This window comes from Acromyrmex echinatior, chromosome 17 (genome assembly GCF_024713525.1).
Source record: "Acromyrmex echinatior isolate Ae372 chromosome 17, ASM2471352v2, whole genome shotgun sequence".
Lineage (NCBI taxonomy): Eukaryota > Metazoa > Arthropoda > Insecta > Hymenoptera > Formicidae > Acromyrmex > Acromyrmex echinatior.
In genome coordinates, this window is record NC_141868.1 from 7,996,043 (window position 1) to 8,022,894 (window position 26,852).

Here is a 26,852-nt window from a genome sequence, read left to right on the forward strand (position 1 = left end):
TTTCCACTTTGTTAAGAGAAGAACCGCGATACTTGCTCGATGAACCCTCCCTCTCGTCCTGAATTGCCAACTCCTCGTCGAGCAATAACTTGAAGTTATCCAAAGCTTTCGGGAAAGGTAGTTTATTCCATGCTAATCAGACCAACTGTAAATTTTAATCTCGTAAATTTATTTTTGAGATTTTGATTTTTGTTGGAACATATCGTACACTTTTACTCGGGCATACCATCCGGAAGCAGAACCATGCACCGATATGATATTGTCGATTAATTTATACTTCAAGATCCTGTCATTCACTGTCATGGATGTGAAAAACAGCGAGGCGTTTATCCGTGAAAAAATCAAAACTTTGATGTTTCCGAAACTTAAAGGTTTTTATTGACAAGGAGATATGCGGAAGTCACATGTATTTTTATTATCATAGATAATTAAAACATTTATGTATAATAGTTAAATATGAAATAAGGTCATAGTATCAAGATATGAAAGTCGAATAAGAATGATCTAAAATGCACACGTGCAAAATGGCACGCAGAATGAAATCACGCTCAATCTGATCAAATCAAGTGAATTCTGAAATATTCTGAAATTTCTCATATAATTTTTAAAAGATATTTTTAAATTTTTTAGATTTTGTTACATTTCATCAGAAATTATACTTACAAAAATCTTAAAAATCTTACGATATTTCATAATTAACATATATGAAAAATTCTGAGAAAAGATGTAGATTTTCTGAGAAATGTTCCAATTTGTATAAAAAATGTGAGAAAGTTATAAAATTGTAGAGAAATTCTGAAAAATTTTATAGAAATAATAAAAAATTATATGAAAAATTCTGAGAAAAATTTTCACTAGAATAACACGGAATACACCTTTAGTTTTTAGGACAAGTTAAGTTTTAAGAAGTTTAAATAGAAAAAGGACAACAAGCAATATAAAAAATGAAAATAAGCATAAAAAATATAATGTTATAACTTAAAACAATTACATTGTTGAAGGTGAAAGGTTATGACATTGATGATATATTACTTTCAGTATGTGTCTACTACTTCATTGTTCAATATCATTTATAGCATATTGTCTAAGCAGAAGTAAAGAGTCATCAAAATGGCGTTCATATAGCTTCATAATAATTAATAACAATTTTTCAAACAGTCACGATTCACACATTTTAATATCCATTTGATTATTATCGTGACCTATTATACTACTTAGGTGATTGCTACTTTATATACGCCATTCATATATGAATAATTAAAACCTTTGCTTCCAAAAACTTTTCGTTATCTAAATATCAATAATAATTTTTTGTAGAAAAAAATGACAAAGATTTTAGACAAATAAAATAATTATGAGATAAAATGTGAATATTTATAAATTCATTAGATTGAATTCATTAGAATATTGTCTGTATAATGATACACAGGATTGGGAAAACAACCTAGATAGAATAAATGTCTTTGAGGTTGCCATCATGTTGCTGACAATTTCTAATTTGTCATTGTGCATTTTAGGTTGTACTTATATGAATTCGACATTAGATTACAGCAAATTGACGGTAATTTGTTGACATTGATATATTTTCTCAACGAATTGATTTCTGACTGCAACATAATGGTATTTATTGTCAGAAATCGTCTGCGACAAACAGCAAGTTCACAGCAATATGATGGTAACATATAAAGAAATATTAATGATGTTCATATGATAACATTAATATTACCTTGCGAATTATACTATAAAAATATAGTCCATATAGTCTATATAGGATATCCCAAATTTTTTTACATACCTCTTATGGGCAGATAGAGCAGACAAACTGAGTCGAAAAGTTGTCTATCATTTTGCAATTTTTTTTTAGTTATCTAATGAGTGCAATGTCTAAAATCTAAAATACATAAAACAACTTAATTTAAGATATCTTTAAGAGTTCTGTAAGAAACATCTTTAAGATATCTTTAAGAGTTCTGTAAGAAACATCTTTAAGATAGATTTCATAAAAAACTCTAAAAGATGTCTTAAAGTTGTTTTATGAATCAATTTTATCCGCTTATTCGGCTTATTTCTAAAAAATTTTTAGAGTTCTATGAGAAGAAAATAAACAATTTTTGTCTCTTGCAGTTTTATCTGTAAAGTTGATAGTATTTTAGTAAAAAATTTTTGAAGAGCAATTTTCGATAATTTTTAGTAATTAATATCTTGTTTATTATTACAAAAATTGTATTTTGTGTTTCCTTGTCAGTTTAGTCCATTCTGTTTCAGTGCGAAAGCTTTATCATTACTTATCAAACACCCTGTATATGCGCGCGCGTGTGCGCGCGCGTGCGTGTGGGTGTGTAATGATAATAAAATAATTATTATAATCATTAAATTTATCTGATTTGAAGATAGAGACTGTACGAAAATGAAATATTTATTTAAAAAATTCATTACATATACAATTACTATCCTGCTTGCATAAATAAAAAAATAACACAATATTATATATACATATTATTTATAATATAAACTATACATTTTCAATTGAAGACAAATATGCAGCACACAAAAAGAATCATTATCACTCTGTTGTTGCTGTCACATTGCTAGTAACATATCATATTAATATTTCTGATTGCTTGCTTTAAAAATTCCATCAACTAAATACTTGTATAATCATCCATGTTGCTTAATAAGATAAATACTTGATATGATAAACAAACAACTATTCAACACTCATGCAGTGCATTAGTTTGCTCGATATGATTAATCACGCGTTTGGTTATCTGAAAACTTTTTGAAAATAATTAATTACAGTTTAGCTCTTTATTTTTCATAAAGGAACTATTTACTGTTACCGATCCTAAAAAATAACAAGTTACAGTTATAAGGTGTTTAACATTTGATAACAACAAGGATGCATTATGCAGATCATGCGTGAAACAAAATACAATAGTTGCTTAAAATGTAACTTTTCAATTATTTCAATTACTTTCCTGTTCATTATTCTTATCGTTATAAAATACTAAAGGTAACATTTTGATGAACTATTAAGATTAACAAAGAAAAAAAATAGATTTACGTTACAGAAACTATACGCAAGCTCTTACACAAGTTTTAAAATGATTTTTAATTTTTTTTTTCTTTTCTGATAAAGTTTCCTACAATAATTTATTTCTGAGTTTACAAGATAAATTATTCGTTTTGTAACATTTTCTTTAAAATGGCATAACTTTATAAAAAAAAATTTGTAAAAAAATTTTCAAAATCTGAATTTGTCAAGAAATCAATGCGCTTTAAAATTCATATATTTTTGTGCCATGTAGCCGATTCGTCTAAACAATGCAATAATTTAAATATAAATTTTTTTTTCTTATTTTCCAATGTCTGCCTTTAACGTACGCCATTTTATAATCTACTTTGTGAAACTCAAATTTGATTTTCAAGGCTATCAACGAGAATGTTTGAACTTTAATTTGAACTTTGATTTATCTCGATAGGATGATTTTTCATTGAGTTACCGCTATTTAAGATATTACAACTTTGTGCTAAAATTTAGTGGACGATTTTTTATCGGTAAATATAATATTCTTTCATATAATTTTCTTTTCATTATAAAATGAGTAAAATAATAAAAACACATTAGATTATAATTTATAAGTTACATTTTTATGTACACAACAGACATTTTCAATTAATTAATCTAAAACTTTTAATCAGCAATGTAGATGAAATGATAATGACATCGGATTATACCACCTCTTACAATCCATACTATAAGAGGTGACATTAATATAAAGAGCGGTTTATCATTAAAGAACTCAGTTATTTTTCATCTACATTCTACAACATAAATGGTACTATAATAATTGCAAATATCAACAGCAAGTATAATCGATCATGAATATAAAAGCTAAAATATAAATAAAGGTTGGGAAGCAATTAATATAAAAAAATTAAAAGTTACATGATAAGCTTCAAAAGTTTATAACTTTTAAATAACTAAATTAATTTTAAATAAGTTAATTTTTAACTTCAACTTGTTATGTTGTAAAACACATTAATTTTACCCTATTAATTTTTTCAAAGTTAGTCTTTTTTGAAACTTGAAACTTCTCTTATAAAATAATTAAACAATTTAAAAAATCCAATGATCGTAATGAGCATAACAGCTTGATTGTCTACTTATACTTCTTTTGAGTTTAAAAAAAAGATGAAAAAAGATATTTTATTGAAAAGAACTGTTTCTGTTAATCAAAATTTTGTTTAAATAACGCGTGCAATGTAGATTATTTTATAATAATCACTAACATCTATTTAATTATTATTATTTCAATCTAAATTTCATACGTAATTTTTCTTTGTAATTCTTTAAAATTATTATTCGATTTTCATAATAAAAGAAAAAATGCATATTTCCATATAAAAAAATAGGATAACTAGTATATACGCCGCAGCAAAAAAAAACTTACTTTAAGTAGAGGAAAGTCGCTGATACCGACATAGGTCTTTTAAAGCGACATCCCTTTATTTCTCAGAAACTATAGGGAAGATCGGGGTGGGGTAGACTATCAGTAGACTAAATAGAATAACTAAATAAAAACTTGAGGCTACGTTACAAATCGCGCGAAACACGCGTAAACGTGTCTAAGTATTCAGCGACTGCCGCTGTTTGCTGTGATATTTCGACGCGTCTGTCGTAGAAGTTACGCTACAATTTAAAAAATCATACACGTAAGTAAATATTTTTATTCTTAAAGTTTTTGTTTTACAATCGCATATAATTGTCTGAGATATTTGATTTCCATTTAAATAGTAAATGTAGTTCATACTTAATAAGTCCAAGAAATTTTTTTTGTTTATCTATCTTTGTTATCGTATACTGCTAATATTTAAAAAAAAAAAAAAGAACGGATGGACTAGTAAGCTAACCATAAATGGGACTAATATTATTGAACTCTTAATATATTTACTAAGGTACATTATCATATTACTAATTTTTATGTAATTAATATTAATTCTTTTTGTTCACGGTTACTTTTCCAGAATTTTCTTATGACTTTGTTAATTCTTGATAAAAATGACTCGCAGCGTATTACATAGAAAGAAAAATTTTATATTAAGGAATTGTAAGAATATTGTAAGACCATGTATAGATTTTTAATTTAGAACGATGTTTATATTTTTATAAGATTACATTGAAAATGACTCGATTGGAGTTGAAACGTTTGTTTATTTTAATTATTTTGTATTAATTTTGCTTATTTAAATTAAAATTCTTTCATACGTTTGGCTCTTTGCCCTTCTTGTATACTACTTTTTGCTATATGACTAATTTAGTGATGACGACTCCATATAACAATATCACATCATCATTGGCTGATAAATTATTTTACTCCTAAGCACATTTATAATAATTATACTTGAAATTACTTCAAATTGCCTATTAAAAAATGCCCTTAGTGGGATTTCAACCTGGATTGAATCTTCTGCATTACCAGTTACATCACTTTTTCAATTGATAAGGGTGTTATTTATTGCCTCTCTCTCTCTCTCTCTCTCTCTCTCTCTCTCTCTCTCTCTCTCTACAGTCTTATTGCTGGTAACCGAGCGTGATGATTTCTCTCATATGCCTGTGGTTCTGTTACTAACTACTCATGGTGACCATCATAGTTTAAGATAATTTAAGATTTATCGATGTAGCAACACAGCTGAAGATAGCTCGAAGTGAGCCGAAACATTCGTTATACTTATGTGAAAGTTAAACATATTATTTTGAAAATGTAATCACACTAATTACCGCGCACTAATTATTAAAGCTTTCAATTATTAATTTTTTAATTAATTATTAGTTTAATATCTAATCTTGAGAGAGCTCAATTTTTATTTATTTTAATTAACTTTAATTTAACTCAGTTGACAGAAAATAAGCTTATATTTAACTTTGCATGAAATATACAGTATTTTTTTAGATTATCCTAGATTATTCTAGAGTATATAAGAATCATGGATGACAAAGAAACATGTAGATCGTGGAAGGATATTGATTCCAGTGAGGAAATTGTTATTTCTGGTATTGCTGGTAGATTTCCTAATTCAGATAATATGAATGAATTAAAAGAAAATTTATTCAATAAAATTGATCTTGTAAGTGCAGATCATAACCGATGGGAAACAGGTGATTAATTCGTATTCTTATGGTACTTATTAGGGTAATTGATATTTTAACAATTTTTGAAATTTAATCAAGACATTCCTTAAAATGGTTCAATATCTATATCTGTAACTTAATGTTCCAGGCATCTATTTTGCATATTTAACCCTTCGCCATTAAATTAATTTTTAAATTAATTATAAATCTTTTTGGAACATGCTGTAAAATATAGGTAATTTAGGCAACCGATTGCCTCCTTTGAAAGTATCATCTATAAAGAAATAATATCAGATTTTTCAGATTTTTTGAACAATTATCGCCACTAGAGCACAGTATAAGCGGAAAGATATGTTTGTGGACAAAATTTGGCCGACGCTTTAATTCGTAACCAATTTTAAAGTTCTTTTTTTTAATTTGTTCGAAATTAAATGAGCTATAAATTCATTTTGTGTAAATTTTAATTACGATCAAAATAAAAATTGCCGATCCAATGAAGACGGCAAAAAAACTTAATTATATGATAACGAATATTGAATCGGCAATTTTTAATTGAACCGTAATCAAAATTTAAGCAAAATGGGTTTTTAGCTCATTCAGTATCGAGCAAATTAAAATAAAAACTTTAAAATTTGTTAAGAATTAGAGCATCAATCGAATTTTGTCCATAAAAGTGTTTTTTCGCATATCCGTGCCTCGATGGCGTGGATTAAAATTGTTTAAAATTTGAAAAAAATCTGTTTTTTTTTTAGATATTTAACGACTTTAGGGAATGTCCCGATTAAATTTCAAAAATTGTTAAAAAATAACAACCAAAAAAAAAATAATCGTTATATATTATATAATATATTATATAATATTTTTACAATTATGCTTGTTTGATTAAGACAGTATATACCACTCTTTCTGTACTAAATATCATTACATGTTTATTAGTGAACAAAAAAGTATACCTCAAATTAAAATTTCATACAAAATAATAATCAAAGAACATAAAATCCTTATGTAAATATATCTACTTTTAGGGCATGCGGAATTGTCACGCCGTATGGGAACTATCAATAATATAGAAAAATTTGATGCGGATTTTTTTGGATTATCTTTTGATCAAACACACACACTTGCACCTGAAGTGAGAATGTTATTGGAACATTCTTACGAAGCAATTATGGATGCAGGGATCAATCCAAAGCAATTACGAGGAAAAAATACTGCCGTAATTACAGGATCATCATATATTGAAACACAAAAAACATTGCTTTTTAGAGACATTCAGGTAAAAAAGATATATATAGAAGCGAAATATATATACAGAGGAAAGTTGTATCAATTTGAACACAAATGAGCATTAGAAATTGTAACTTAATGTTCCAGACATCTATTTTGCATACTTAACTTTTTGCCATTAAATTAATTTGTTATAAATCTTTTTGGAACATGCTATAAAATATAGGTACAATTTAGACAACCGATTGCTTAAATCATACCTCCTTTGAAAGTATCATGTTATAAAATATACATAATATATGACATGTGTCATATAAGAACAGATTCAGTCATCTTTTTGTACTATTTTTATATGTAACATATTATGCTATATGTCAGTGTTCACAAAGATTTACACATTTCGGGCTGATTCAGATCTCACCACTGCTCGAGGCTCGGCGCTTATATAATGGAGCGTCCCTATACCAGAAATATACTGTGAGCGTACCTTCCGCCAAATTATTATTGAAACATTTTTTTATTAAATAATTTATTTCTATTAACATAAAATTTTCTATTGTTAATTTATTCATTGTTCTTTAATAATATACTTATATCTTAATGTAATTAATACATTACATAATTATAACGTACATTTCGACAATAGCTTTCCACATCACCCAAGAGGTACTATTGTAAGATGCATTTTTTTTAATGTGGCTTTCCCAGTAAGCCTATTCAACAAAAAGAAGAATTAAATACTCGAATGTGACTTGGCAGGAAAACAAAATTATATATGTTATACGATATATAATTCTGATTTTTCTTTTCGATTCTTTCGCCGGACGCCGAGCTTCGAGCGGTGATGGCGATCGCTCGCTGAAATCAGTCCGAAATGTGCAAATCTTTGCGAGCTATATGATATATATAAATGTAATATATGTATAAAAATATTATATAGTACAAAGAAATGGTAAATATTTATTTTAACAATGATATCAATTTCAATGTCCTTTTAATATGTTGTAGAGAAGAATGTCCTGAGTGATTCCATAAGATTTAAGTAGAGGATGGCATTGGTTTAGAACATATAGTAAATTAAAGTTTCATAATAAAGTCATACTAATTTCCACGCGAAGCGACTTTCACCTTACCTTCCCTCTATCAAGGGGCTTGCTACGCGTAACTTTCACCCCATTTCCCTATTGTTTAAAAGCGCACGACTTCCACGCGAAGCGACTTTCATCCCACCTTCTCCCTGCTTCGGGGCGTGTGACTTTCCAAAGAAATATGATGAAATCTCGGAAAGTTGTATATTACTAAATTTTACTTCATGCATTACTAAATTTCTCTCCGTAAAATCTATTCTTGGGCATTCTGAATCTGCGAATGATTTTAATCAGATTACTAAGATAAAATAAATAGTGTTTCCGGTTTTGTCTATTATAAAATTTATTTTCATTTGATATAGTTTGATAAATTAATAATTCTTATATATTAGTAGTATATGGGCCGTCAAAACAAACTCCGTGAGAAAAAGGTGACGAGTGTAAAAGGGGACGAGATTAGAAGTAAGAAACAGACGGAATTTACATAATCAAAAATGTTTATTTTAAAAAGAAAAAAAGTGATATTAATATAAAATATTTATTTTATATTTTATTTTTTAAAAGACGATTGAACATGACGGCATGCAGCATGAGAATTTATTTTTTTATGTTTACAACGAAGAAAAATTTATGAAATAACTGTATGATCAATCGATCATTACGTTTCGAATCAGAGGTAAACAGACTGAGAAACTGGCTAAGATTATAACAATTACACATAAAATATAGAAATACACAGCAGTATTGACCCCAAGTTTGAGAAAGTATTCCTTGCACCGTCGTCGTATTCTAGCAATACTTGGTGAAGTTTCGGCGAAGTCGTAAGAGGAATCTTGAGTCCAAGGGTAGCAAAACGTAGCTATCGAAATATGTATGTATTCGTCGATGTAGAAGGCGACCCAGTGCTGGCCATGTCGATCGTGATTGTCTGTGTTAGCGACAATGGTAATCGACTTCGTCCACACCCTCGGTAGTTGGTCGACAGGATAGACTGCATGTCGGACACTGAAATGATGTAATGCATTTAAAAGTACTTCCAGTGAATTCATTTCTTGTCATCGGAGAGCGTGAGGAAGGAAATGTTTGCGCAAATTCAGAATTTACCTCTTTTGCCGGCATGTGTGTTGTAGAGTTCTCAAAATTTGCAAAATGCTAGTGTTAGTTTTATTTCTATCCGTCAATGATATGACGGGATGAATTTTGGAAGATCTTTTTTCTCCTTGCCTGTCGCTTGTTTGTCCCCGCTTTGGTTCGACTTTTCTGTCATGATATTTTTCCTTCATGCTTCCATGTGTTTTTTTTTGCGAAATATATCGTGTTTCTGATTTTTAAATTGAATTGAAAAATTCCCGCTGTCTGTTTTTAAGAAATTTATTCTCTAAAAACGAATAAACCACCACACCGATTATGACAACGCGTACCAGCATGAATTTGTTCATTTCTGTTTTGTCTCCCCTTTCTCTCTAGAGGAAGCAAGAGTCTCCCGAAAATTCTCATAAAAATCCTCGTCATAAATAATAAGAAAAAAAACCCTTTCATTAAAACATCAGCCGGAGACATTGCAGCAAAAAAAAATGACCTACAGAACAGAAACTGTGTACTTCATATCCGCTGACCGTACCTTCCTTCCTCCCCTTCCGTAATGAACAAATTTCTCAACAATTTTCCTCGATTTTCCCATCCACCATTTTGTCACAGTATTTATTCCTGCCGACGCCTCACCCTTTTTCAGTCACTGCGTAGATGACTATGGACAGAGCCAATCAGCGTGTGGGCAGCTATGGACCGAGCCAATCAAAACGCGCCATTTAATTATCTCGTTACCCCCACTCTCACGTCACCGACCAATCAGAGCGCACCATTTTCCAGACAGCCCCCGCTGCCGGAGATGGGGATTTATTTTGATGGCTCATGGCTGCCCATATGACTACATATATGACTGCCTTTTTACCCAAATTTGATTGATTTTTCAACATAGTCTTTTTTTTTAAAAATTACTGACATTTATCGAACTGCCCATGTACATAATGTATGATTAATCAACTTTTTACAAATTCATTCAAATTCACACTTCAGAACTGTTATTATAACTATTAGATAAAAATAGCATTTGAAACTGTCTCATCAAATATAAGAAAAGATATATATATATATATATATATATATATAGATAAATGCTTTGATAAATAGCTGTGTTTGTGTAGTCCTAAGTAGGAAAGATGGGATGGAGTGAAAGTCGCTTCGCGTGGAAACGCCCCTAAGCAGGAGAAAAAGGATGATTGTTTACATTCTTTAAGAGATTAGTACGTTATATACAAATTTAATTTTCGTAATATACCTCTTATGCTAATATTATTCTCTGCATATTATAGAAATTTAATTTACTATATCTTCCAAATCAATGCTGTCCCCCACTTAATTCTTGTAGAGAATCACTCAGAACACTCTCTCCTACAACATAGATACGTAAAGGACATCGAAATTAGTGAGGTGGCATCTAAAAATAATAAATATTTACCACAGAAATGATTGAATCTACTGAATCTATTATTTATGTACGGAAATTGCAAATGTTTTGTAATTAGATAAATGAAAATGTTTATGGATGCCATAAATCTGCAGTGGCAAATATGATTTCGTATTGCTTGGATCTGAAAGGACCATCTTATAATATCGATGCAGCATGCAGTTCTAGTCTTTATGCTCTAGCCATTGGTTATGAATATATCATGTCAGGCAAATGCGAAGACGCAATAATTGGAACAACAAATTTATGTCTTTATTCCATAATAAACCTGCACTTCAGTCGACTTGGTATTATCAATATTTATACTTTGTATTTTCATTAAAATTTGGTAGTCTTGTAATGTAATAGGCATGACATTTAGAGAATCACGTAAACCATTTCTCATTTACAAAAAAATAAATTTTAAAAAATCATTTACAAAAACTACAATGTATAATTTCAATAAAAACCGTTTCTAACAACATATTTAAAACCTAAAAAATACCATATTAGAAGATACCATGAAAATAATCATTTTGATTTAAACATAATCCATTATACACACGTTCAAATATGCTTACTTCTTAGGTGTTTTGTCACCCAACGGTATTTGCAGTCCATTTGATATCGCTGCTAACGGTTATTCGCGTAGCGAAACAATTGCAGCAGTATATCTTCAAAAAGCGAAAAATGCTAAGAGGATTTATGCCATATGTCCCCATATAAAATTAAACGACGATGGTTTCAAAGAAGAAGGAATAACATATCCTTCATCACAAATACAATGTACCTTACTAAAGGAATTTTACGAAGAATACAAACTACCAACATCTTGTTTGGATTATATCGAAGCACATGGTACCGCTACCAAAGCTGGTGATCCACAAGAAGTTAATGCTATCTATAACAGTTTGTGTAAAAATAGAGAAACTCCATTAATGATCGGCTCCGTGAAATCTAATCTCGGGCATTCTGAGCCTGCAAGTGGTTTTAATCAGATCGCTAAGGTAAAATAAATGGTTTTCAGTTTTATCTATTATTACAAAATTTATTTGATATAGTTTGATTATTTGTAATTTTTCTATACTACTATCTTTTTACCAAAATTTGATTTATTTTTCAATACAGTCTTTTTTTAAAAAGTCTGCACTGGTTTATCAAACTGTCCATGTACATAATGTATGATTAGTCGGCATTTTACAAATTAATTTAAATTCACACTTCAAAACTGTTATTATAACTATTAGGTAATAATAGGATTCGAAACTGGTTTTGTTCCACCAAATATTAATTATACATCGCCAAGGAAAGATATAGATGCCTTATTAAATGGGAGCATTCGTGTCATCCAAGAACAAATGCCACTCAAAAACGGTTGTGTAGGAATCAATTGTTACGGTTTTGGAGGATCAAACGCTCATATGTTATTGAAGTGGAATCCCAAACAGAAAATTAATAATGGAGCACCAAATGATGATTTACCTAGACTTGTCATATTATCTGGACGTACTGAAGAATCTGTGAAGTTATTTTTAAATGATGTTAGTTTAGATTTTTAAAAAATATTTCGATATTACTTTGAATAATTGGAGACGTTATGTCTTTAATTTTAATTTTTAAAACTTTATTATTACAGATTGCTAACCATCCAATAGATGTAGAATATATTCGCCTGTTACATGATATTCATGCAGACAATATAACGGGTCATCCATGGAGAGGGTATATAATATTGAATTCTTTCCAACAAGATTCAATAAAGGAAATTCGAAATTATGAAGGCGTGAACAGACCTATCTGGTTTATATTTTCAGCCTTAGGTTCGCACTGGCCAGGAATGGGTACATATTCAATATTTTATTAATAAATCACGTATCACTATTAAATGATATAATTTATAAACTAAAATCTTATTAGGTCGAAACTTATTAAAGTTCCATGTCTTTGCTAAAGCGATAAGAAAGTGCGATGATATTTTAAAGCCGTATGGTATAAGTGTCATAGACATTATGACAAAAATGGAAGAAAGCATATGCGAAAATAGGTTAAACGTTTTTCTCGGAATCGTCGCTATTCAGGTAAAGAATTCATTATTATTATTATTATTATATATATATATATATATATATATATATATATACAGTGACTCGCATTAATATTCGGACATCATAATAATAGAGAAATTATTAATTTTGAAATATAGTTTTTATAGGATTAAGAAATTTATGGTTTTTTAATCATTGGAAATGCTCATTATAGATGTAAAAAACATTAATTTTCTTTATTTAACTAAAGTTTTCAATGTAAAAAATATTAAATAAGTTAATCCTTAAGTTTAGAATCGCAAAAATATTCGGACACTCAATATATTTTATATTTACTGACCCTCGGAAATCAAGTTAGTTTATTCGTTACTTGTTTACCGTGAAATAAGGCAAAATATGTGACTTATTTCATGTTGAATTGAGTTAACCTAATTTCCTCAAGATCATATAAATTAACAGTGAAAATGAGACGTAAAGGCAAAAATAGTTCATTTGATAAATGCCAACTTGTTATTTTTCATTAAAGGGCAAATTATATCGAAAAAGTAAATTAATAAATTTGAGTAAGAGTACGGTAGCAGATATTGTAAAAAGATATATTCGTGAAGATCGCATTGAATCAATACCTCAGAAAGGACATCCAAAATTACTTGACTTATGAGATAAATGTAAAATTATTAAGAAAATAAAAGTAAGTCCTGGATTAAGAGCTATAAATTTGATCTGAGAATTATACGAAGAGACTAATAAGAAGATACATCCTCAGTTAGATACAACTCGTCGAGCATTAAAAGAAAGTGGTAAAGTTGCTCGTAAAAAGCCGTTCATAAATGAAGCGAATCGGAAGAAAAGATTAATTTTCACCAAGGAATTTATTTCTAAAGAACAAATATGGTGGAATGATGTAATATTCGCTGATGAGAGCAAATTTAACATTTTTGGATCTGACGGACGGAAAATGATATGGCGAAAAGCAAATAAAGAATTCCAACTGAAAAATTTAAAGCCAACTATGACACACGGCGGTGGAAGTTTAATGGTTTGGGGTTGTATTTCAAGTAAAGGTGATGAATTAGTTTTCATTGACGGAATTTTGGATAAAAATAAATATTTAAGTATTCTAAAAGACAATTTAATAAAAAATACTAATAATATGAATATACGAGGTAGTTTTAAATTTTATCAAGACAATGATCCAAAACATAAATCGCGAATAGTGCAAGAATATTTATTATACAACTGTTCAAAAGTATTACATTCTCCACCAGATTTAAATCCCATAGAAAATTTATGGAATTTATTAGATCGTAACATTCAGATTACGTCTACAAGATCAAAAGAAGAACTAAAATTACGATTAAAAGAGGAATGAACGCGCATTACACCAGATTATTAACAAAAATTATTTCAAATATGCCTAATGTTTGCAGCATGTTATTAAATAAAAAGGTTATCCAACAAAGTATTAAAATTATTATCAATCATTTCGTTTATATATATTTATATTATTATATCTTGTTAAGTGTCCGAATATTTTTGCGATATCAGAATTAAAATAAGAAAAATTCTATAGTTTAATATTCGAAACTGTATCATATAAATGTAATTATAGAAATAAAATTTATATTTCTAATAACTATAATGAATTTTTCAATTTAAAACAAAAGCCGTAAATTTCTTACTCCAACAAAAATTATGTTTAGAAGGTAATAATTTCTAAAGTATCATGATGTCCGAATATTAATGTGAGTCATTTTATATATATATATATACATAATTTTATAGGTGGACACTTTATATATATGTATATAATTATATATATATGTATATATATATATATATATATATATATATATATATATATATACATTTGTAGATTGGCTTAGTAGATCTCCTAACATCTTTAGGAATTACTCCCGATTATATAATCAGTCATTCTGCCGGTGAACTTGGTTGTGCATACGCAGATAAGTGTCTCACTATTGAACAAACTATTTTATCAGCATACTTTATTGGTTTGGCATGTGCGGATGAAAAAATAATTCATAGCTCGATGGCAGTTGTCAATATCAATTACGAACATCTTAAAAATATATGTCCAGCGAATATTGAAATAATATGCTACAATAGTGACAACAGCAGCGTCGTATGTGGATCAAAGGAATCCATAGAAGAATTTATGAAAAAATTACAGGTAGAATTAAAATAGCTTTCATATAAATTAGTGGATAAAAAAAATACTTAAGTTTTTAAAACATTGAAAAATTAATTTTATATCATAATTTACTGCAGCTGCATGTATTACATTTTTTAATAATCAGGTCAACAATATTTACGTGAAGAAGATCAACTGCAACATACCATTTCACAGTTCTTACGTTGCATCCGCGAAAAGTCAGCTTCTGCTTAGTTTAAATAAAATAATACTATGCCCAAAAAAACGGAGTTCAAAGTGGATCAGCACTTCTATACCTCGCACCAAATGGTTTACTTCAACATCAAATCAGTTATCATCGGCAGACTATCACACTCAATGTATATTAAACAAGGTCCTTTTTTCACAAACAACGGAATTAATTCCAAGTAACGCTGTGGTCATCGAAATCGCACCAGACGATGTTCTACACTACGTTTTGACAAGCTCTTTACCTCCAAACGTGACAAACTTAGTATTAACACGACAAACCAAAAAAGATATTAATACAATTCTACAAGGAATTGGAAAGCTTTACAATTGCGGTTTACAGCCACAAGTTGCCAATTTGTACCCATCAGTTGAATTTCCAGTTAGTCGAGGAACTCCTATGATTTCTCCATCAATCAGGTAAATATCATAGTAATTATAACTTAGATAATGTCTACATAAGAAAAAAAAAATATATATATATATGTATGATAAATATATGTATTATTAATTATAAACATGCAATTAGATGCAATTATTGATCATATAATATAAAATAATATTTATTTATTAGGTGTTGGAATTAATTCGTAGCGTTTTTTAATGAAAGAATGTTATTTATTTCACATGAGCATTAAAAAATACATTAATGAAAGTACTTCCCATCACTTGTAAAACGCTACGAATTAATTCCAACACCTAATATATTAAGATAGTTGGCCCAGTAATCGTCACGTTAACCAAAACGCTTGACTTTGCAAATTTATATTTTTCAGTTTGAAAAGTGAATGACTGTTATTTTAGATTATTTTAAATAAATTTTTTGTGACGAATAAAAACGTCACTCTAATATTCTTGTATTTACTGCCGTTGTTGAGAAAATCCTTTATAAAAATTAGAAGGCACAAATGTACGAGTTATCGCCATGTCGCCATAACAGCTTGCTCAATAATCATCATGAGTATGTCCCACAAATCACCATATGTTTAACTATCGCATACATGAACGATGGAATGATTCAGACACATAAATTTATATATATATATATATATATATATATACCATATATGTATACCATTCAGTGCGAGATATAGAAGTGCTGATCCACTTTGAACTCCGTTTTTTTGGGCATGATATTATTTTATTTAAACTAAGCAGAAGCTGATTTTCCACGTTTTTATAATTTTTTATATATTTTTTTTAGAACTATCATTATTATCAAATTTTCAATAAATATTAATAGCTGTTTCAACAGAAAAGAATTGTAAAATTAGTTTTCATTCGAATAGCGCCAATCTCTGTTCTAGATATCGAAACAGAAATGATCCAGTGATCGATTCTTTATTTGTTTGCATATCTATTTATTAACTTGACTATAGCGATTACTGGTCCATAGAATGTCTAGATAATAACAATTACGGATCTAATTTTTTTATTTGGATTTTGGATACATTATTATTCGATTTATAAGAATTTTTTTCGGCCCACCAATTTCCAGTAATCAACAAATATGGCGATTACTCGAACGACTACGTGCTTCGGAATCAGTGCTTGTCATGTAAAAAAAACTATGAAATTTGTATGAAATAATAATTTATGATAGTGTAAAACTGCGATCTCGATTTATAACTCGAAGCTCAATTTACCTCATGCAAGTTGCCAATATTCCAAAATTGATGTCATGAGATGTCAAGTGTCTCGTAACAGTGTCTCGTAACTTCACAATGAAGCGTTTGATCGAAATCACGCATAGGTTCAGTTATTACACATATTCGATTTAATCAATAGAATGAATTCATATATACAAGTTTCATAATGTAACATAACATAAATACTTCCTCGAAACCAATAAAAATATCAGCAAGCCTCACGATCGACAGAAAACACTAAAATACATCTTTAATATGTGAACTTGGCGATTACTAGTACCCTGACGACCAACTATCTTATATATAATATATATATATATATATATATATATATATATATATATATAAGTTATAATCTTAGAACATATATACTGGAAGGGCCATACTGTATGTAACCAAAGTATGTAATAAAAGTGTCTCCAATATCTATTTGTTCTTGTCTGAATACTTGTTTGCTGTGCGCTTACGCGTGATGATATCGCGTAATTCGAACTTGAAATCTTGAAAAAATGAAAAAATCGATTCTAATCTCGAAAAAATATAGAATAGTTATCAAAATGTTATTTGAAATTTGAAAATGATGAAAAAAAATATTTCCAGCTATCAAATTGTCGTTGTTAATTATAATTATACACTTAAAATACACACATATTTTATATATTTATATAATTTAAATTAATTCAGTACATAATCTTAGAGCTTGGCTTAAAATTTTCTACGAAGTAAGACTATATTTATGCATGAAGAGATATTTTAATTTACTTCGTTGATATTTTGAGACATATAACGCAATAACGTCCCATTTTTTAAATAATTTTATATACTTTCGTTTCGCGAGCTTCGAAAGTTGAACGTATGTACATATGGATATTCGTAATCGATGCATGTGCATTACAGTGAAACATTCAGACAAAGACAGATAGATGTTGGTGCCATCAATAATCACTTATGGCCCTTTCAGTATGTATATTCTAAGGTTGTAATATATTATATGTACGTATAATTATTCACATATAAATATGAATTATAATAAATCAGATGGGATCATTCTGCAAATTGGTATGTATCGAAAGAAAATGCACAGTTTATAAAATCAAGAGGGAGATACGTCAACATTTTACTCGACGATGAGGATTATGAATATATGAGCGGTCACGTAATTGATGGGAAAAATTTGCTACCCGCGACAAGTTATTTGGGACTCGTTTGGAAAATTATTGCCATGATGAAAGGAGAAATACAAACAACGCTATCGATAGTTTTCCAAGATGTAAAATTTATCCGTGCTACTCATTTGTCGAAAAATGATACTGTGGAACTATATATTGCAATACAGACAGGTATTTACGAGATTAATTATTTTAATTTAAGTGGATTTTCTCTGAAATTTTCATAGCAGTATTCATTGTACCTTAAATTATTGTTTAAACATTTATTATAATATAATTCTTTGCAAGGCAGTTGAAAAAAATATCTGGATCCGATAGATTAGTGATGAATCATTATATTGATCACAGTTAATGTAGTATGATGATAAAAATGCAGTATAATCAAATATATACGAATATTACAGATGGAAAGTTTGAAATAACTGAAGGAGACAGCATTGTCGTAACAGGTACAGTATACGAGACATTGAATCCAGAACAAGAAATGATTCCGACAGATCTATTATCGGAGAATAGTGATGAAGATGAAAGTATGACTGCACGAGATGTCTACAAAGAATTGAAATTGCGTGGATACCAATACAAAGGCTTATTTCGTGGATTAAAGAGTGCCTCTATTTCGGGAACCCAAGGACATATCGCTTGGAAAAATAATTGGGAATCTTTTATGGATAATATGTTACAAATGATAATTATCGGATATGATACTAGGGAATTGTGTGTTCCTACGAGTATTCAAAAATTAGTGATCAATCCAATGCTTCATGCTTCGAAGTTACAGGAAGCAGAAGTTACAACAGACATGGATAAACGTAATTAATTTTTATTACTAATTCATCGTTCAATTCGTAAATATTGTGTAAAAATCTCAATAATATGAAGCATATTATTTTACTTGTCTTATTACAGTATTACAGGTACGAGTATATAAAAAGCTAGGCACGATAAAAGCTGGCGGAATAGAGATTCGAGGTCTGAAAGCTACTCAGATCTCTCGCCGAAAATTAGCTCAAGATGTTGTTATCGAGGAACATACGTTTGTAGCTCATTGTGATCGCGCTAAGGTTTCCTTGAACGAAGCAATTCGGTTATCGGGTCAACTCATACTGGAAGATCATCAAATTATCAAAGTGCAAGCCGTTGAGCTAGTGGAAGATGTCGATGATGTTGAATTAGAACATCTCTCGTCTTCGTTATTGCTTGAGGCATTTCATGATATACCAATGATACAAATGAATGTCATTCTATTAACATCATCAAATCGTTTCATGCCAGAAGACTTACCGCAAAACTTCTCAATCAAAGATTTTGAAAAATCATCTTCGGACAAAGCTTCAATTGTCGCTGGATTCAATCTTTTGACCAAACAACATGCATCATTACAGCGACTGTTGCCATTTTTGAAAAAGGGTGGTTATCTGTTGACTCGTGAGAACTGTGACTTAACTGATTATAAAAAATATTTGCAGCAATACGAATTAAACGTTATATTCGAAAAACGCACTGATAAAGAACTAGTTGTGCTTCTGAAAAAAAAAGTTTCAATAAGAGAAAGAACTGTTGTTTATATAAGTAATGATAACTTTAATTGGCTGGAGAATCTAAAGTCACTTTTGAGTAATGAAAACAATCTTGACAGTAATAGTAGAATTATAATTGTGGGAGAGAAAAATTTTGAGTGCGGTTTATTGGGTTTTATTAATTGCTTGAGAAAAGAGCCAGGTAGTGAACTTGTTAGGAGTGTGCTCATTCAAGATGAAAAAGCTCCTAAATTTTCTCTTCAAGACCCCTTCTACTTAGAGCAATTGCAAAAAGATATGAACATTAATGTATTGCGACCTAATAAAACTTGGGGATCGTACAGACATTTAAAATTACCACAACCGGAACCGAAACTTGTACTAACCGGCCATGTCTGCCAAACGGTACGTGCAAATTTTTTCAAAACGTATAATTGATACTTTTATCATTATAATAGGGATGTACCGATCGTAAAATTATCGGATATCAGATATCGGATATACGGAAAAAATGTAACATTGGATATCCGATATCCGGATATGCGAGAAGGCAAATTTCCGAATCGGATATCTGATCGGATTCCGAGACAATCTAATAAAAAGCTGAGTAAAAAAATTAATAGAAAAAGAAGCAGAAAGAGACTGTAAGAACGAAGTAGTGATAATAATTATGATTTTAATGTTAACGTCCAAGTTTAATTATTAACTGAGATGATAACTGTACAGAAAAGAATTGTAATTTTACGGCAATATAAGATATTATAACATTATGAGTATGCATATTTATTTGTAGAACATTTATATAATAAAAATCAACAATTTAATAATATTGTCCAAATATTCATAAAATTCGTGGTAAATACGCTCAATTAAATAAAATTATTAGGTACTAAACTTAGTTTCCTCGTAGATAAACAATAACAATAATTATATTAGGACTCTCGAATTTTAAATAATACAAATAGATAAATATAATAGGCTAATGAGAGTCAGCAACGACAAACGGCGCAATTATTTAGTGAACAATCAATACTCAGATAATGGATTGATGTCTTCTTTGTTTTGAACGTTTCGACTCTCTTTGGAGTCCTCCTCAACAAGAATGATACAAATATAATTAACTCACTTATTCATAATGCCTAAGTTACTCGCAAATTGATAAAGATGCAGCGTTGTTAATCATCACGGTCTGCATCAATGATGCAAACTTTCAATATAAAATTTCAACCGAATATTATTTCCGGATACTAATAATATCCGTTTTCCCATCGGATAATAAAAAAGTGCCGAATAATATCAAATATCAGATACTTTTCGGATATCCGGTGCATCCCTACATTACAGTATTATTTATTTATAGTCTATTAAATGAAAAATTCTGCTTGACAGACGGAGAATTGAATACTGTCACGAAATTTCTTTTTAAAATTCTGTTTTATATATATATATCATGTGATAATACAAGCTTTGTTTTTTCGTAGGTTCGTGGTGACTTGAATTCATTTCGTTGGATAGAAAATAATTTATCTGTCGTGTCTCGTCGTGAGGATTTAGTGCACGTTGTTTACTCATCTCTGAATTTTAAAGATGTAATGCTCGCCACTGGTAAATTAACATTTAATGAGACGATTTTGCAAAGACGGTTATTTCAGTATTTTCCTCTTGGATCAGAATACGTGGGTTTTAATGCTGACGGACAACGTGTAATGGGAATTCGTCATACTAAGTATGTAATGCTGCAAGATATTATTGTGCTGTGATGTCATAGAATAGACAATAATTAAAAATTACTCTTACTAGTTGCATAGCAAATGTTGTTGAGAAAGACAAAGATCTTTGTTGGTATATACCCGATGCATGGACGTTTGAAGAAGCAGCAACCGTCCCGTGCGTTTACAGCACGGTTTATTTAGCCTTGTACATTTATGGGAAAATAAAAAAAGGTGATAAAGTACTTATACATTCTGGTGCTGGAGGCATTGGACAAGCAGCTATTCATCTCGCTCTTAAAGAGGGATGTGAAATATTTACTACCGTGGGCACGAGTGATAAACGGGATTTTATTAGAAAAATATTTCCGACTATTTTGGATGAACATATTGGAAATTCTCGAGATACTAGTTTTGAACAAATGATAATGCAGCAGACGAAAGGTCGCGGAGTCGACATTGTGTTAAATTCATTGGCGGAAGAAAAATTAATCGCCTCCATTCGGTGTTTAGCTCAAAATGGTCGATTCTTAGAGATTGGCAAATTCGACCTTATTTCTAATAATCCCCTAGATATGTCTATATTTCAAAAAGGTATCAGTTTTTACGGGGTTACAGTTGAAAATATGATGATAAAAAATAGTGATTCCAAATGGAAACATTTATTGGTCACATTGCTCGAAAATGGTCTAAGTGATGGAACAATTAAACCAATTCAAGCAAAAATTTTTCCAAAAACAAATATTGAAGAAGCTTTTAAATATATGGCGAGTGGAAAACATATAGGAAAGGTATGCTTGTGATGATAAATATTATAATAATTGAAAAGTTTATTCGTAAATAATAGCATTCTATAGTCCTACTCACATATAACATGAATTCTTTTAATACGATTATTTTTTAGATAATTATAAATATTCATGAAAAAGATGAACCTTTAGATAAGCACATTCTCGCGTATCGTCGCTATTATTGTCTCAAAGATAGGAGTTACATTATACTAGGAGGTCTAGGCGGATTTGGTTTAGAATTAACTGATTGGCTTATAATTCGTGGTGCCAGAAACATCGTTCTGATTTCAAGAAATGGAATAAAAAACGGTTATCAACGCATGAAAATTCGACTATGGAAATCGTACGGCGTAAACGTTCTGATCATCAAGAATATCGATGTTGCTGATCTCAAAGATTGCGAATATATTTTAAGGACTGCAGAAAAAGAAGCTCCAGTGGACGCTATATTCAATCTGGGTGTGGTACTGAAAGATGACATCTTCAAAAACCAAACTGCAGAATCATTTGCAGAGTCCTTCCAATCGAAGGCTCGTGCAACGCAAATGCTGGATAAACTTTCTAGGAAAATCTGTCTTAACTTGCGGCACTTTGTGGTGTTCTCTTCCGTTTCCTGCGGCAGAGGAAACGCTGGTCAGACGAATTATGGCATGGCCAACTCCATCATGGAGAGAATTTGCGAGAAGAGAGCGGAGGAAGGATTACCAGGATTGGCGATTCAGTGGGGAGCTGTGGGTGATGTGGGTCTTGTTGCCGATATGCAGGAGGACAATAAAGAATTAATTATCGGTGGCACTCTACAGCAAAAGATATCCTGCTGTCTCGACGAGCTTGATAAGTTTCTACTTCAAAGTCGGCCCATTGTAAGCAGCATGGTTGTAGCTGAAAAAAAAAAGAAATGTCAAGGAAATCTGATAGAAACAATTGCTGATATTTTATGTAGGTGCTCCTATGGAGACTTATTCTTTCATAAATACTTATTATATTTGTTTGCTAGTCCAGTTTACAAAAAAGCATTATACTATAGATCGTAATAATTTTACATTCTACATTGTAGACATAAGTAACATAAAGCTTGTGAGTCCAAATTCATCTCTGGCCGAACTTGGAATGGACTCCATGATGGCCGTAGAAATCAAGCAAATTCTGGAACGAGAATTTGATATATTTGTCACAGCACAAGAGATGCGAAATCTTACTTTCGCGAAACTCACTAAGATGTCCGTTCCAATCATCAATGACAATGACAATGACAATGACAATGACAATGACAATGACAATGACAATGACAATATGGATGATGAAAAGAAATTGAACAAAGAGATGTCAAACGTTACATTTTTTGTTGGCGTTGCATTAAGAGATGAAGATTTTATTTCCCCAATTGAATTTTTGACTAACAAACAGAACACTACGACTGAAGTACTTCTTATTCCGGGTATTAACGGATGTGATAGTATATTTAAAATCATAATACCACATATTAAATTTTCAACATCATTGTTGCATTATAATACAAACAACATGGATTGTACAAACACGATAATGGAGACTATTAATCGTTTCACAAACGTATGCAATCGTATTAGTAATTTCATTTTACGTTACAAAGTATTATTTGCATTTAAAAGATATAAATTTCATTGAATACTTTGGATATTTTTACAGCACATACTTTCAAAGCTAACAGACGGAAAAGATTTTATAATAGTAGGGTATTCCTTTGGATCTTTTATTGCAATTGAAGTAGCAAGAAGATTAGAAGCTATGAATTTTAAAGGCCGACTTGTTCTTATCGACGGTGCACCTGAGTTTTTACAAACAATTTTCCAAACTTTAGAAATAGATTTTGATGAAACAAATTTTCAGATTGAAATATTAACTAATATTCTAGAAGTCTATTCAGCAGGAAGTTCTCAAAAGGTATATGCACTTTTGTTTTGAACTTACATTGAAACTAATCTACGATATACTTACATTATTTTTCGATTTCTTTATGTAAATCAATATCAATTCTTTCGTTCTGTCTTGTATACAAAAACAAAAATTTTTATATTGTCGTAGATTTTAATGGAATTGAAGAAATGTGAGAGTTGGGATGAAAGATTTAATATTTTTGCTAAACAATTCTCAGTTATATGTACATATCTCTCACTTTCGAATTTAAAGACACTATGTATAACGCTTTACAAACATATATCCGCTTTCCGAGAATATGATTTTTCTACTTTACTGCCTATTAAGTCTCCCATAACATTGATAAAAGCTACATCCTCGTTCAAAACACCAATGATCGCAGAGGATTATGGTTTGCACAAGGTATTTAAAAAAATTTATTATAATTTGTACTGAATAAGTCAAATTTAACAAAAGTTTTTCTTATATATATAATGATGTATATAATTATTTAAGGTAACTCAAGGTGTGGTAAAAGTGCATTGTATTAAAGGTAATCATGTGACAGTTATGAAAAATAAAAAAGTGGCGGCTGCAATTAACGGAGAATTACCATTTACAATTTGATGTTTTAATTTTTAAGTCATTTTAGTCAATATTTGATAAACAAATTGCAATTAGCGCAAAAAATGTTACAAATATCTTCTATCAACTCAAATTATTGTATAATATTAAAGAGAGTGAAATTTGGATGATTATTGTTATAGATCAGCTAATATAAATTTAAGTCCATCATTTGTGATATTTCGTATACTTCAGATTTCTACGTAAATTTTGATAAAGCATATCAATGCTGTCTAGTTATTTAATGAATTCATTAAATCGCATGCAGACTACTAAGCTTGCGTTCTAAAACTGTACTCAAATATGTTCATCACATGTTTTCATCATCTATTTTTATTATTCACTTTATATTGAACAAGAAAAGAAGCTTACAAAAGAATAATAAACGTTTTTGTTTATGGTAAATAAATTATGTTTATGAGGTTTTTCAGTTTATTAATTTTTACATTTTTCTTACAATTAGAGAACTATCAATAGTTCCATTTGTAAGAAAAATTAAAAAATTAATAAACTAACAAACTTTATAAACATAATTTGTTTATCATAAACAATGTGGACGTTTATTATCAATTCTTTTACAAATAGCTTTCCTTTTTCAATATAAAGTAAATAATAAAAATAAGTAATAATATGTGGTATGCGAATACCATTTCGTAAGCCTAGTAGTCTGCATGCGATTTAATAAATATAATAAATAATTAGTATTGCACTGGTTGTACGTCTTATCCAAAGTATAGAAACTTGAAGTATAAAAAATTTTAAAAATATAAACTTAATTTATATTAACTAGCTTACAATCCTTAAAATTTCATTTTTCTTATTATAATTTGAGCTGATAGATGTTTGCAATATTAGAGCAAATAGCTTTTATTGTTGGTATAATTAGTGGTTTATTATATTAGTGGTGTAATTAAATATTATATAATAAGCAATAATATTATAAAGGAATTTTTTACTGTCCTCCATGTAAATGTGATAAATAACAAAAAAAATACTGATAATAAGAAACGTTTTAGACTGACCCAACATAGAAATAATTTCCTAGCGTCTTAAACGATTTCTCGATCTCGTTTTTTGAATTTCAAAACATACTTTTGATGTAGCTTTTGTTTACTACATCAGTGTCGAACTCCGGTGCGATTACATATTCTATTTTTCATTCCTTCGTATGTAGTGATCCGGATTCAGAGACCACTGTTGCGTATGTAATTTCGTAAAGATTCGATCGATGATTGTGACTTTTCACAATCATCTTTCCTCATTGCATACCAAATTTGTTCACAGACATCATCATATTAATCTTACATAAATCTGAATACTTAAATAAATATTATAAAGGACATATAAGAGTCAAATAATTGTTTAAAAGTGTAGATGTCACATTAATAGAAAATTGAATTTTATTAAGATTAGATAAACATACGTATAGACATTACATGTTTCGGCTTTTTATTAAGCCCTCTTCAGATGATCCTTAACATTTTGCAATTTCTTGAGTATATATTTTTTCATCTGTAGTTTACACCTTATTCATGATAAAAAGTTGAATGTTCGATGGGTACCTTTTAAAAAACGAAATTTTCCTCTCAATCGATTTACAGATCGAATGTTTAAATTTTCTAGATATTGCATATGTTACAAAATTGACGTTACTTATTATATGTGAGAAGGAGAATCTTTTCAATTTATCTCTTTTTAAACACTCACCGTACATTCGGACAACTCATTGTAATGATCAAAAATATAAAAATCGTGGAACATTTGGTCAAATATTCAAAAGTCGTAAATAAATTACGAGTATAAAAACAAGAGTGAATTAATATTATTCACAGTTAAAATTAAAAAAGTTAAAATTAAAATTAAAGTAAAAGACTACTGTTTTAAATGACTGATCTGAGATATATTATCAGTATGACTTCTCACCACTTATTGATTTTAAATTTTCGATAGATTGGTGTGACAAATATAAACAGTGTCAAACTTTGTTTATAATAGATATATATGCTTTATTGAGACCTTCTGTATCGGTTTGAAGGCTATCGTCTTGTTTTTCAATGTTCATCATTTTAGAGATCAGTCGTTTATTATATT

General features: G+C 29.6%; 3 protein-coding genes across 6 annotated transcripts in view; 1 reads left to right on the forward strand and 2 right to left on the reverse strand.

The window, feature by feature from the left end:
- mRpL23 (mitochondrial ribosomal protein L23) overlaps positions 1 to 26,852 on the reverse strand; it is a 111,150-nt gene that overhangs the window by 19,251 nt on the left and 65,047 nt on the right. The window lies entirely within an intron of this gene.
- On the forward strand, positions 73 to 26,232 carry LOC105153176 (fatty acid synthase-like). Of its 4 annotated transcripts, none has more exons than XM_087415143.1 (21): positions 73 to 3,912; positions 4,521 to 4,716; positions 5,955 to 6,160; positions 7,159 to 7,409; positions 11,034 to 11,262; positions 11,543 to 11,961; positions 12,202 to 12,495; positions 12,591 to 12,795; positions 12,872 to 13,032; positions 14,876 to 15,193; positions 15,321 to 15,823; positions 18,091 to 18,392; positions 18,626 to 19,033; positions 19,131 to 20,146; positions 21,223 to 21,467; positions 21,542 to 22,241; positions 22,355 to 23,180; positions 23,299 to 23,813; positions 23,910 to 24,164; positions 24,306 to 24,560; positions 24,654 to 26,232. In XM_087415143.1, exons 3-21 carry the CDS (start codon positions 5,989 to 5,991, stop codon positions 24,762 to 24,764), a joined length of 7,185 nt encoding a protein of 2,394 aa, XP_087271269.1. In that variant the 5' UTR covers positions 73 to 3,912; positions 4,521 to 4,716; positions 5,955 to 5,988; the 3' UTR covers positions 24,765 to 26,232. The 4 variants fall into 4 exon arrangements, with proteins under 4 accessions (XP_087271269.1, XP_087271270.1, XP_087271268.1 ...); XM_087415144.1 differs by having other exon boundaries at positions 73 to 3,839; XM_087415142.1 differs by having other exon boundaries at positions 73 to 4,716; positions 5,944 to 6,160.
- LOC105153160 (uncharacterized) lies at positions 8,160 to 11,026 on the reverse strand. The gene is made up of 2 exons (XM_011067846.2): positions 9,553 to 11,026; positions 8,160 to 9,453 (listed from the first exon to the last, which is right to left on the reverse strand). Exons 1-2 carry the CDS (start codon positions 9,729 to 9,731, stop codon positions 9,096 to 9,098), a joined length of 537 nt encoding a protein of 178 aa, XP_011066148.1. The 5' UTR covers positions 9,732 to 11,026; the 3' UTR covers positions 8,160 to 9,095.

What these genes read in the sequence shown, in the direction of transcription:
- LOC105153176 (XM_087415142.1), top strand. Translation starts at nt 5,989, where the DNA reads ATGGATGACAAAGAAACATGTAGATCGTGGAAGGATATTGATTCCAGT. An exon ending in TGAAGTTATTTTTAAATGAT is followed by an intron (nt 12,496 to 12,590) that starts GTTAGTTTAGAT and finishes TTATTATTACAG; the next exon opens with ATTGCTAACCATCCAATAGA. An exon ending in TTCGCACTGGCCAGGAATGG is followed by an intron (nt 12,796 to 12,871) that starts GTACATATTCAA and finishes AAATCTTATTAG; the next exon opens with GTCGAAACTTATTAAAGTTC.
- LOC105153160 (XM_011067846.2), bottom strand. Translation starts at nt 9,731, where the DNA reads ATGAAGGAAAAATATCATGACAGAAAAGTCGAACCAAAGCGGGGACAA. An exon ending in CACACATGCCGGCAAAAGAG is followed by an intron (nt 9,454 to 9,552) that starts GTAAATTCTGAA and finishes ACATCATTTCAG; the next exon opens with TGTCCGACATGCAGTCTATC.